Here is a 13,002-nt window from a genome sequence, read left to right on the forward strand (position 1 = left end):
GTCCATGTTCCAAAACTGTTTGGGCACAGGGTATTTGTCCGCCAGTCAGGCTTGGCATTGGCCTTGATGGCGCTTCTGGGGCAGCCGCCTGCGCCCATGGGTGGCAGCCTAGAGTCTGGAATGCAAGACTTCCCCAGGGAGGAGGGGGAGGAGGAGGGGGGGGGGGGGGAGGGGAGAGCCTCCTTTCCTCCTGATCCCAGAGAGAAGCCCAGATGCTGAGAACCTGAGGGCTTTGGGCAGCCGAGTGGCCAGCCTGCTTGCCTGGTTCTACCTAGATGTGCCTTGGGCCACAGTTTAAAAGTGGTCCAGCCAGGTAACCTGGACGCTCCATCAAGCCAACCATCAGTGCAAGTCCCAGCAGCCTGAAGCCTCTCTTGAACAGGCATTTCCTCTGCTTGCCCCAGAACCATCTTGCAGGAGTCAGAAGCAGGGCATGCTGGCAGTTGTGAGTTGTAATAGGGTGACAAACACACAAGTAGCCACCATTTGCCAGCTCCAGGCCAATAATGTAAGCCTCGCATTTTGATGACGCAAGAGACAGGGTAAGGCCAAGCCTCAGAGCTGAGATCTGGGATATTTCCCCCTTTAGCTTCTTAAATGGCAGAGATTGGGGCGATTTAACTTGTTTATAAAAGAACCCAAGTTAGAGATGAAAAATGAAGTTGCAGGTATTTTTTGCTTAAAACAGAAGCAGGCAGTGAAGAAATCCAAAAGTATCGGTCTACTTGGAGAGTAAATAATAAACTTGGTCCATTGTAGGAAGAAAAACCTATCTGCACAAATGTATGAGATCTTGCAGAAGTTGAGGAAAGTGCTTAGGGAAAAGCCTTTCTCCTAAGACCAGAAAGCAGGGGAGTTGCTGAGATTTTGGATAGACCAAGAAGGAAGTGAAGGTGTATATCAGTGAAAGCCCCTAAGCGTGAGATAGCAACTTGAGCAATGGCTCAGGGATTGCTAATGCTGCCTCCAGGGACCCAGGCCTGTGGGGGGCAGCTGTTGGGGTAGGTGGGCTCCCCAGAGGCCTCTGCTGGGCAAGCAGGAAAGCAGTCTGATCCAGCTGCAGGCCTGTTCTCCTTCGGTTCTCCTGCAGGCTCCCAGCGAGTATGAAACAAGTCCGGAGCAGCTGTTCTATCGCATTGCACACCTGAATCGTGGGCAACAGTACCTGCTTTGGGTTGCCGCTGTTACCTCCGCAGGTCGGGGCAACATGAGCGAGAAGGTCACCATTGAGCCTGCTGGAAAAGGTTTGCAAGCAGAACGGGGAGCGTCTGGCAGCTCAGCTGCTGTGGGCCCCCCCACCATGTCAACCTCCCCCTCTTTTGCAGCTCCAGCCAAGATCATCTCATTTGGAGGCACAGTTACCACCCCGTGGATGAAAGATGTGCGACTGCCATGCAGCTCAGTGGGGGATCCTCTCCCAGCTGTGAAGTGGACTAAAGACAGGTATTTTTTTTTTAACCCAAGTGGTGGTGGTGGGGCTTGGAAGGTCTCTGGCCAGGCCCTGCCTTTCTCATGTTCAGGTCTTCTTTTGCAGTGATGATTCGGCTATTCCGGTCATTTTGGACGGTCATCGCCAGATCCAGTCCAACGGCACCCTGATTCTGCGCTCTGTGAAAGCAGAAGACTCGGGCTATTACACTTGCACTGCCACAAATAGCTGGGGATTTGATACCATCATTGTCAACTTGCTGGTACAAGGTGAGCTATCGGAAGGAGCTCCTCTCCTCCCCCCCCCACTCCTGGAGGGAGCTTTGTCTTTAGGACAGGGAAGCTGGACAGCTCATAGCCCCAAAGAATTCCTGACTTCCCTGCCCAGAGTGCCCAGCTCTGCGAGGTCCTACAGCCGAACGTGGAGGAGCTAGGGGAGAAGGAAACTGACCCAAATGGCCTTCCCTTTCAGTCCCTCCAGACCAGCCCCGGCTGATGGTGTCCAAAACTTCGGCTTCATCTATCACCTTGGCCTGGATTCCTGGTGACAATGGTGGCAGCTCCATCCGAGGCAAGTTGAAGTGGGGGTTGCTGCACTTGCCAGATAGACGGAGGAAGCTTGGCTGCTCTTGGATGTCTCCCCAACTCTGTCTCCCCTTCCTTCTCTGAATTTGGGCCTCGTGGATGGGAGAGGGAGAGGGAGAACAGTTCCGGCTGCAGCTTATTTTAGGAAAGTCAGGGAAGGTCAGGCCATTCCTTCTTACCTGGGCTCAGGTTTCTTGTGCCTCCCCAACCAGCTTGTTTGGCGGGGGGAGGAGGAGGAGAATCCAATCCTCCATTTTTATTTCACAACAGGGCTTTAGTCTGCTAGAGTTGAAAGGTAGCAGCTGGTGCAAGATCACCCTGGAATCAGTGAGGGCTCCGAGATGCATTTCCCCGGTCTCGGCCTGACTCCTGGCGTAAAGCTGTGTGCCAGTGCCTTCTTCACCCACTTCAATGCCCTCAGGGAAACAACGGCAGCCCCAGAAGGAGGAGGGAAGGGAGTTTTCGCCTTGCAATTAATTAAACACATGGAAATAATTACAAGGCAGTCTCCCTAGCCAGCAGCATTTGCTCGATATGTTTCCTTTTAATTGAAAGCGCCAGATACAGCCAGAAGTGCTGCAGTGCATCTGATGGGGGTAGAATCCCCTGCCTGGACCGCTTTATTGCTTGGTTGGGGGCAGCGGGGGTGGAGGTCTTCCAAGAGGAGCAAGCAGAGGAGCAAGAAGAGGGCTGGAAAAAGGATGGGCGGCATGGAGGAGCACAACTGCAGGAGCCCAAGAGGCTGTTTTCTACTTCACGGCGCATGTGGGGGGAATAGGTGGGAGCAGGTCCCCAGCTGCCCAAATAGATCCCTGCCTCCCTCTCTGGCACAAGCACACAACTGCAGGACCCACACCCCTCCCTGATGACACGCATAGATGGGCCCTGAGGCAGATGGCACCTTCCAGTTTGATTAGCTTTGCTTATTGAGCTCTGAATTTGCCTTTTGCCAAGGGAAGGTGGCTGTCTCGAAGCCTGGGCATCCAATGGAAGATTTGCCATTTCTTCTTTTGGAGGAGACACACAGCTCTCCTGGGGGTGGGGGGAGGGGGAGGGGCTTAAGCTTGAGCTGTTGGCACGAACTGGGGGGAGGGGATGGCAGAGGCTCCTGCTGCATGGACTCCCTTCTCCGACTTGCTGCCTTTGCTGCACCCCTGCAGGCTTTGTGCTCCAGTACTCGGTGGATAATAGTGAGGAGTGGAAGGACGTGTTAATTGCTTCCGCAGAGCGCTCCTTTAAGCTGGGCAGCCTGAAATGCGGGACCTGGTACAAGGTGAAGCTGGCAGCCAAGAACAGCGTTGGAGCTGGTCGCATCAGCGAGATCATTGAGGCCAAGACCCATGGTAGAGGTGACTGGGGCCTGGGGAGGCAGCAGACTGGAGGTTGGGATTTGTCCAGAGGAAGACAGAGGCTTTCTTAAAGTTGGAGTTAATTGGGAAAGAAAGACTTCAGAGAGGGAAACTGGTTCCTGCACACCTTTTAAAAAATGGAGCATAAAAATGCCGTCCATCCCGCTATTTTCCTGGCCTGGAGCTCATCTGAAGGAGGAATGGCCTCCTGTGGCAGTATTTCACCCTGGCCTCCTAAGGGACTCGTTTTAAACAAGGCAGACAAGTTTATTATAATAGTTTGCAGCCAGCATCAATGGCTTCAAAGATTTGCCCATTTCAGGAATGCCAGAGACAAGTGCATCACCTGAAGCCTAATTGAAATATTACACCCATCAAGTCGATTGCAAGCTTGGTGCTGTTCTTACCTGGACCATTTAGAAACAAAGTCTTCTTGTAAATCTTCTTGTGTTGAGAAGGTCTCCTAATGAATACAGGATCCTTATGGAAGGACCATGAACCCTTTTCCCTTGACAGAGCCCCCTCTGCCCGCCCCCTTCCTTCTTTTCAGGAGATATTTTGAATGATTTTGAACTTCAATTACTAATGATTTAAAATTAATACTTATATAGCTGGCAACCAACATGGATGTTGTGCAGCCTGCAACTCAACTAATATTAATTCAATCTCTTTTGGCAGGAGGAGAGAAATTAATTAACCCCCTTTTTTAGAGTGGGGAGGGAGTCGATCCTTTAGTGTTCCATCTCTTCAGCACAGCTGGGAAAGGGCAGCTGTCTGAGGAGCTTGGCCGAAGGGAGCGCTTGCCCAGGCTGTGCTGCTGCTATGTCAGACAGCTCATGGGGAGCTCTGGCTTTTATAGTTCCTAAATCAATGGTGGTGGTGGTGATGAAGAAGACAATGTGTGCTTTACGTTCTATTGATTAGCGGGTTAGACAGTACACCTTAAGGGAACACAGGTCATGAAAGAAACCCTTAGGGCCACTTTCCAGAACCTGGCAAACGGCTTCTGTTCTGTTCTGTTCTCATTCTATTCTATTCTATATTCTGTTCTGTTTTGTTCTGTTCTATATTCTGTTCTGTTCTATTCTATTGTTCTGTTCTATTCTATCAAAGCTCACCTTCCTCCTCCTCCTTCCAGAACCATCTTTCAATAAGGACCAACATCTGTTCACCCACATCAACTCCACCCATGCCAGACTGAGCCTGCAAGGCTGGAATAATGGGGGCTGCCCCATTGTGGCAATTGTCCTGGAGTTCCGACCCAAAAGCACCTGGGCTTGGCAGAGTCTGCGGGCTAATTACTCCAGCGAAGTCTTTCTGACTGACCTGCACGAAGCTACTTGGTATGAGCTGCGCATGAAGGCGTGCAACAGTGCCGGCTGCGGCAACGAGACCCTGCAGTTCGCCACCCTGGACTACGATGGCAGTGAGTGTGGATTGGCTGGGGCAGGTTAGAAGCCCCCGTGGCCTGTGGATTGGGCTTTTCCAGGGGGTGCACAGCTTGTGCTTTGCACTTCTTCTGCACAGGCACCATTCCGCCTATTAAGTCTGCGCAAGGGGAAGGAGATGATGTCAAGAAGCTTTTCACCATCGCTTGCCCTGTCATCTTGGCCACACTTGGCGTCGCGTTGCTCTTTGTTGTTCGAAAGAAGCGGAAGGAAAAGCGCCTGAAGCGTTTGCGAGGTGAATGCTTGGTTCTTGGGAATCCCTTTTCAACAGCCAGCAGAGAAACCCCAGGGTCGGATGAGCCCAAGCAGGCGTCCCCCTGGCTTTCCCCTCTAGAGGATTCGGTCCCTGCAGCTGCCTAGGTAGGCGGGTTGGGGGGAGAAAGGCAGATGCTACAGGATGCGAGCCTCGTTAGAGCTGGTGGTAGGGACAGTCCTTGACCTACAGTTGGGACTGGACTGGAAAGTTCATGGTTAAGCGCTGCAGCCATTAAGTGAGGCTTCACAGAACAACACCTGATTTTACAGCCTCTTTTGCTGCAGTCGTTAAGTGAGCATCGCATGGTCGTGATTTGCAACCTTCCCTGCCAGCTTCCCACTGACTTTGCTTGTCAGAAGCTGGCTGGGAAGGACACCAATGGCGGGACGGGAGGCTGCAACTGTCAGTCACCAAGCACCCAAATTGCAGCCAGGTGACAATAGGGATGCTGAGATGGACGTAAGTGCAAGTACTGGTCATAAGTCACTTTCCCAGTGCTGTCATCCCTGAAGGAATGCTGGTAAGTTGAGACTGCCTGCACAGGCATGAACTCCTCTTTGTTTCTCTGTTAACTTGGGGCCCCGAGGAGACTATTTCTGCAGTCCTTTAGCCTTAGCTCCCCATAGAGAGGACACCTCCTCCCCTCCAGGCCAGAGCACCCACGGTGATCTCTCGGACTGAACCGAGCTGCACAGGAGCCGTCGGGGCAGAGAGCTGCTTCTGCTGCCTCCATTCAGGCCTCTCTGCTCTTTCTCTTGCAGATGCCAAGAGTTTGGCTGAAATGCTCATCAGGTGGGTAACCACATTCCAATCTTGTTGGCTTAGCATTTTGATGCAGGGTGGATATAGACGGCATCGAGTCCCAAATGCTCTCCTCCTTCTTCTCCTCCTTCACAGTAAGAATAATCGTAGCTTTGACACACCAGTGAAGGGTCCTCCCCAAGGGCCTCGGCTGCACATCGACATCCCCCGAGTTCAGCTGCTCATTGAGGACAAGGAGGGGATCAAGCAGATTGGTGAGCGGCTTCGCTTCACCTCCCAGTTCAGGGGCCTGGCCTTGTCCTCAGAGCTGCCTCCTTTGCATTTTGCCCTCTCACTGGGTCTGGGAATGGGGTGGCTCATCTGTGCAGGTGTGACTGCAGTCCTAGGTGGACTCTGGGTACTCCCCTTCCCAGCGTCAACTGGGTTGAATGGTGTTTTGGGACTCCTGGCAAGCATGTTGGGTGTGGCCAATTGCAGGTGCCAGCCTTCCTCTCCACCCCCAATGAGGCTCTTGCAGGAGGGGTTGCGGGGAGGGGCTATCGCTTCCTAGCAGTCCTGGGATGGGAGGTCATTATCCCAATTTATTTCCCATAGGAGATGACAAAGCAACCGTCCCAGCCTCTGACCCAGAATTCAACCAGACTGTCAATCCGCAGACCTTCTGCACAGGGGTATCGCTACACCATCCAGCACTGATCCAGAACACGGGGCCTTTGATTGATATGTCAGACATCCGCCCTGGCACAAGTAAGCATTGCAGACAGAGGCCTTCACCCAAGCAGAGAAGCTTTAAAGCAAATTCCTCTGAAGGCACGGAAGGAGGGGAGAGATCTCTGGGGGACTCTTGGCCCTATGTAGCCAAATTCTCTGTCTCTAGCTCAGGTTGGGTTTCTGACAGCAACCAGCTCTGATCAAAGAGGCTTTGAATCATGTCTTGAAGTTAGTCTATCCTGACAGTGCTGGAGCAGTGAGGTTGTGGGAACTTGACCATTTATGCCCTTTATCTGCAAAATAAATGTATTGGGGTTTGGCATATGGCCAGACAGTAGCCCACTTTTAGTGATTTCAGGTCTTGCCTCCCCCAAATTTAGAGGGACTGAATGAAAACTGGTCTGTCTGGCCCTTCTCTGCTCTCTGATGATTCTATACGCTTATTTTATTTATTTTATTTATTTTATTTTGTCAAGCGATTATTAGATAACAGGTATAAACGTGGCTATGAATACATGAAATGGATAAGAATAAGAAAAAAAAAAAGAAACAATAGGACAGGGATGGTAGGCACATTGGTGCGCTTATGCATGCCCCCTACAGGCCTCTTAGGAAAGAGTTGAGGTCAATAGTAGACAGTCTAAGGTTAAAGTTTTTGGGGTTTGGGGAAGAAACCAAAGAGTCAGGTAGAGGATTCCAGACATTGATCACCCTTTTGTTGAAGTCGTGTTTCCTGCAATCAAGTTTGGTGCGGTTTACCTTGAGTTTGTATCTATTGTGTGCTCTTGTGTTGTTATGGTTGAAACTGAAGTATTCATTGACAGGTAGGACATTGCAATATATAATTTTATGTACTATACTTAGGTTGAACCGAAGGTGGCGTAGTTCTAGGTTGTCTAGGTCTAAAATTTCAAGTCTGGTGGCATAAGGTATTCTGCTATGAGTGGAGGAGTGGAGAACACTTCTTGTGAAATATTTCTGGACTTTCTCAACTGTATTAATATCAGATACGTAATGCAGGTTCCAGACTGATGAGGTGTATTCAAGTATTGGTCTAGCAAATGTTTTGTATGCTGTAGTTAGTAGAGTGGTATTACCGGAGAAAAAGCTACGTAGGAGTAAGTTAACAACTCTTAATGCCTTTTTGGCTATGTAGTTACAGTGGGCTCTAGCACTTAGATCATTAGAGATGAGTACTCCAAGGTCCTTGACAGAGTTTGGATCATCAACAAGGTCTTGACTATTCAGATTGTATTTTATTTTCTGTTTGGTTTTTTTTGCCAATATGTAAGACAGAGCATTTATTTGTTGAAATTTGAAGTTGCCATTTGTTTGACCATTCTGACACAAAGTCAAGGTCTTTTTGAAGGGTAGCAGTATTGTCAGTGGTGTTGAATAGCTTTACATCATCAGCGAAAAGAAAGCAGTTGCTCTGCATTTATCTCCTGTGTGCCTTGCTCAAGCCCACAGGTGGCACACCAGTCAGCCCATAGCTGCCTCTCTCCTCCCTGACTGGTTCATCTCCTCCAGTTGCTCAGCACTTGCCTGTCCCTTGTCTTGTCAGGGTTCCTGCCCTTGTGCACCAAGGGCTTTGTGTTCTGCTTGCTGCTCCTGGCCAGAGAATGGGCCTTCTAGGTCTAGGCCTGGTCCATGTCTTCATCTGTGTCATGCATGCTCCATCTCATACGCTGCATGTGACATATTCAATACCCGGAAGGTTGCATACATCCCACTGTGACTATATGCAAAGGGTGGGAGGGGGTAGAGAATGATCTACAAGTACAAAAAAATCATTTTAGATACAAGGCATCACCAACATAAAAATGAAGCTACTAGTGAGAAACTACAGCATGAGGCAGATTTCCACCTAGCCTTGTAGGATCCAACCTACACAGCTCTCATTTCTCATTCCAAATCCAGAAAAGGCAGCCATCTTCTTTTGCAGATCCTGTTTCAAGGAAAAGTGTGAAATCTACACACAGTGCCCGGAACAGATACTCCAGCCAGTGGACTCTCACCAAGTGCCAGGCCTCCACACCAGCACGGACTCTGGCCTCCGACTGGAGAGCGGTTGGCTCCCAGCATGGCATCACGGTGACTGAAAGTGACAGTTTCAGTGCTAGTTTGTCCCAGGACACAGGTGAGTTGCCACAAAGTGCAGCCTTTCAAATCCAGCTGCGGTTTGTTGTGTCCTGCCACCCCAGAATGTTCAAGAGATAAAAATGGAGGCTCGCTCGTCTTTCCTCATATTTTATTTGCTTATTATAATTTACAGGCATATAGAGAAACTAGATTCTTTAATGGTTCTACAAAATAGCACCTTCAATTAAAAACAACAAAAATTATAAACTGGGATAATTCTACCAATAGCTACCACCCTCTTTCATGCATCATCACAACAAGGAATGTTACTCACAGTGTCTATTATACATCAAACTAGCCAGATCTAAGTAGCTCTTCTGAACACCAGCAGCTTGTTGATGATCTGAATTCAGGTGCGGGGGCAGGAGAGGGGCAGCAAAGAAAAAGTCACCCATCCTTCGTGGTGCCTTATTGTGGGTTGAAAGGGTATCCTTTCTGTTGGAGCTTAGTGAATAGGTAGAAGAGGTGATGAAGAAATAAGTAGCTGTGAACAGATACTTTTAATCCAGGAAGTGTTGTAACTAGCATGCAAGATGGAGTTGCACAAAAACTCTCCTAGCCACAGTAGCCTTCTGCCCCTTGAGCAGATATTGCAAATCCAGGAGAACACCCTTATTTCTGAAGCATTTCGGGCTTAGGGAGAAGACACTGTCCAGGAGAAAAGATGGGATACCACTGGCTTCCAATGTCACATCCACTCGTGTCTTGTCAGGATTCAGCTTGAAACTGTCTGTTCCTGCCCGGATATTCAAAGACTCTGAGATAACATTTCCACCATATCTCCTCTTTGGCTTTGGAGTCAGGAAGTGCAGGAATTGGCTTCTTCCATTCCCAGCTGTTTCAGCTTAGTCAAGGAGAGTTGGAGTGCCATCAATTGCCTTGCTGGTTGTCCTGGCAGGGTTTACATTGTCTCCCTCTTGTTCCCACAGACAAAGGCCGAAACAGCATGGTGTCCACAGAGAGTGCCTCATCCACTTATGAAGAGTTGGCTCGGGCTTATGAGCATGCCAAGTTAGAGGAGCAGCTGCAGCATGCCAAGTTTGAAATCACAGAGTGCTTCATTTCTGACAGCTCCTCTGACCAGATGACCACTGGCACCAATGAGAATGCTGACAGCATGACTTCCATGAGCACTCCCTCCGAGCCAGGCATCTGCCGTTTCACAGCCTCTCCTCCCAAACCACAGGACAGCGACCGTGGCAAGGGTGTAGCTGTGCCTATCCCTCACCGAGCAAATAAAAGTGAGCCGTGATGCAGCTGCTGCCTTTTGGTGCCCCAAATGAAGAGCTCAGCCCCAAATAACAATAGCGATTATACTTGTGTTTGCCCCATAGCATTTTACAGCACTCTCTGGGTGGTTTACAATGTCAGCATCCTGGGTCCTCATTTTCCTGACCTCAGAAGGATGGAAGGCTGAGTCAACCTTGAGCCAGTCAGGATCAAACTCCAGGCTGTGGGCAGAGTCTGCCTGCAATGCTGCATCTTAGCCACTGTGCCCCCAGGGCTCTCTTGACTGCAACTCTTCACGAGGCAGTTCAGGACAAGCTTCCTGAATGAGCTTGGATAGTGGAATGGGATGTGCTCTGGGCTGGGAAGGGCTACACAACCTTCAAGTTAGGTAGCCAGAGCCGGTCTGAGAGCTTTATAAATTGGGATGATGAGGCTTGCTCCAGAGAGCTGGCATCTGGAGGGAGAGGGAGTGCTGGCGCTTGCCAGTCGTGGAGTGGGTTGGATTCCCAGGCTTCTTTCACCTGCTTTGCCTTTTCCCTGAAGGAGTTACTTGTTTTCAGGGGACTGGTCCTCTTGTACCCCCTTTGTCCTTGAGTAACCTTGGGGCTACTCCTGGCCCTGCCTACAGCTTCTCTGTTCCCCCTCTTTCTTTCTGCCTTCTACAGGTGACTATTGCAACCTGCCTTTGTATATGAAATCTGAAACGTTCTTCCGCAAGCCAGACCTTCAAGACCCTTGTCCTGTAGTGCCACCCCGGGAAGCCTCCATACGAAACCTGGCTCGGGCTTACCACTCACAGGCCAGACACTTGACTTTAGAAGCCAGCAGCAAAGCCTCGGCTGCGCCACACACAACTGCAGCCACCACCTTACCTCAGAGAACTCTCGCCATGCCAGGCTCGGCTAGTGGTGCCCCTCCTGCTGCTTCCACCACTGCTCCTGCCCCGGCCTCTGAACCTAGCCCGGGTCCTGTTGCTGAGCCACGCTTGCCTATGCATAGCAAGATTGGGGGATCCAAAGACTCACTATTAGAAATGAGTACATCTGGCGCAGGGAGGCCACAGAAACAAGGAACTGGTGCCTACTCCAAATCCTACACGCTGGTGTAGCAGCGGGTAGGAAGGACAGCCAAGAGGTGGCTCTTGCTCCAAGTCATTTATACTGGAATTAAGTAGAGCTCTTGTGCAGAATGGATTTTTTTGTTTTTGTATAAATGAAACTATTTTTCTCTTCTCCAGAACTGGGGGGAAGTCACGAGGACTTCAAGCATTTGCAGGAATTTCTTTTATGGAAAAAGCCCTGCTCTCCTTTTGGTGTTGAGGAAGAGGGTGCTGAATTCTGATGGGCACATGCTCTTTCCCATCCTCTCATCATGCAGCCTTTTTTTTTTTAAAAAAAAAGACCCCTTTGGGACACTGCATGTTGTTTTATTGTTTGGTAAACCATGGGATTTGCTTCCAGTTGCATCTGCCTGTGTTAATACTTTTTTCTATTTCTATTTAAAAAAAAAGCCAGCGCAGTGTGCAATAAAAGTTATGTTTCTATAACACGAGAGTCCTTTGTTTGGTGTAGGCTGATCTCCAAGAACAAACAGGAAGCTGGGATAAAGGTGGCAGTGGTGGCTTTGTCGGAATAAATGTTGGAGTCCTATTGCAGAGACCCTGCAATTCACATCTTGTTTTTAACATGAATGAAGCTATTCTAGCAAATGTCAGGCATAAAGCAGATCATTATTTTATATATACATCTCTTAGGCACCAAAGCTATTTAAAAGCTGCAATGTCTAATATAACCTTTTAAAGTGCCATTTTCCTTTCCTCGTCACAGGAAATAAAATATGAATTGTCAGACCGGGAGAGACAGCAAACCACCATGCTTCCAGTTGACAAAGGCCCTCAAATGATTTTTAGTAGGGCAGGTTCAGCTGGGGAGAGACCTTGCATCAGCAACCCTGGTTGGCAAGGAGACTTTCAGCCCAGGCAATACTCCACCTTCCCTAGCAGAGGGTATCATGTTCATGACTAAAGTATTGCTTTCCTTTCTGGATGGCCTTTGAGCAAGTGAACTGTTTACTGCAGGTGCCAGGAGTAAAGATAAACATAGCAGCTGGCTCCGTTGGATCACTGCTTGGCAAATCTTCTAGCAGCTCAGCAAGAAAGCCCCCTGCCTCAACAGGGAAGGATCGTCCGAGCACCCAAAGGTGCCTTCCTCTCAGCAGTGCAGGAGCCAGTGTCAGATGGGCAGCCATGACCAATGAGCCCTTACTACCACTTCGCTCTCTGTTCATATCATAACTGATTATGGTTAGGAACCAAGAATAGCAGCAGCAAAAGATGTTTTGTTCAGGACGTCTTGGAACGCCTCTGCCATGCTAGGGTAGAAGACCAGGTAAGCAGAGTGAGAAGGTTTGGGGGGGTGGGGGATGCTATTCCTGTAATAGCATCAGCCGAAAGAAAAGGTTGGTTGTAGGAAATGCTGGCAAGTAAACTTGGGGAGAGGAGGAGGAGGAGGTGGTGGTTCTCCCAGTTCTTCTTTCCAAACATATCTGGCAAGCAGAGTTATAAGAAAGCTCACACTGATCAGCTGAGGGTGGGGCAGTGATTCCCAAAAGGGAAGGGCAAAGACCCCCCAGGGTGTTTTGCTAAACCCTCTGCACCTCAAGACTGCATTCCCGCAGTGGTGGCTTGTAAGGCGTAACTGACATGTTCCTCCTATGTGAATTCCATTAATCCATTTACAGGGATTTTGGCCCTTATAATGGATTAGGAATTGGACATGTGAAATTATCTCAGAATCGACTTGTTGCCCAAGTCCTAACTAAAAGTTTTTAATTAAACTTGGAAGTTTGTAGTATGGGCCGACAGATATGATACTTGTATAACACAGATGCTTCATTTCATTGTTTATGGTAAGGTAACAAGAAGATCCTTTGGTATTAATCCTCCATAACCATAAGGCACACTCCCCATGGCTTTTACCTTCCCATATATGGATGCCAGGGGCACTCACTGAATGGCCTGCCTAGAAACCTCCCGTTTCAGAACCTCCAATCTTCATTCATGAGGCCTGAGGGAGGTCACACAATGGTGCCC

General features: G+C 49.4%; 2 protein-coding genes across 6 annotated transcripts in view; one reads left to right on the forward strand and one right to left on the reverse strand.

Annotated features, from left to right (window-relative positions):
- Positions 1-11,457, forward strand: part of DSCAML1 (DS cell adhesion molecule like 1) — a 90,453-nt gene extending 78,996 nt beyond the window's left edge. The window contains exons 21-33 of one of the 5 annotated variants that reach the window (XM_087970235.1): positions 1,064-1,244; positions 1,326-1,443; positions 1,535-1,698; positions 1,901-1,999; positions 3,174-3,362; positions 4,501-4,788; positions 4,890-5,045; positions 5,828-5,858; positions 5,964-6,082; positions 6,423-6,575; positions 8,485-8,679; positions 9,611-9,922; positions 10,577-11,457. In XM_087970235.1, the coding sequence (XP_087826361.1) occupies positions 1,064-1,244; positions 1,326-1,443; positions 1,535-1,698; positions 1,901-1,999; positions 3,174-3,362; positions 4,501-4,788; positions 4,890-5,045; positions 5,828-5,858; positions 5,964-6,082; positions 6,423-6,575; positions 8,485-8,679; positions 9,611-9,922; positions 10,577-11,019 (2,448 nt within the window). In that variant the 3' untranslated portion in view covers positions 11,020-11,457. Of the gene's footprint in view, positions 1-1,063; positions 1,444-1,534; positions 1,699-1,900; positions 2,000-3,173; positions 3,363-4,500; positions 4,789-4,889; positions 5,046-5,827; positions 5,859-5,891; positions 6,083-6,422; positions 6,576-8,484; positions 8,680-9,610; positions 9,923-10,576 lie in introns of those variants that run through there. The other 4 variants (XM_087970236.1, XM_087970233.1, XM_087970234.1 and 1 more) reach the window with 4 other exon arrangements.
- The window catches only part of CEP164 (centrosomal protein 164), a 31,297-nt gene continuing 25,383 nt past the window's right edge, over positions 7,089-13,002 (reverse strand). Inside the window, exon 24 of the mRNA XM_087970242.1 lies at positions 7,089-8,312. Coding sequence (XP_087826368.1) covers positions 8,243-8,312 — 70 coding nt within the window. The 3' untranslated portion in view covers positions 7,089-8,242. The remainder of the gene's footprint in view (positions 8,313-13,002) is intronic.

This window comes from Notechis scutatus, chromosome 7, assembly GCF_049901735.1.
Source record: "Notechis scutatus isolate UNSWTSFEM ecotype Mainland chromosome 7, rNotScu1.2, whole genome shotgun sequence".
NCBI lineage: Eukaryota > Metazoa > Chordata > Lepidosauria > Squamata > Elapidae > Notechis > Notechis scutatus.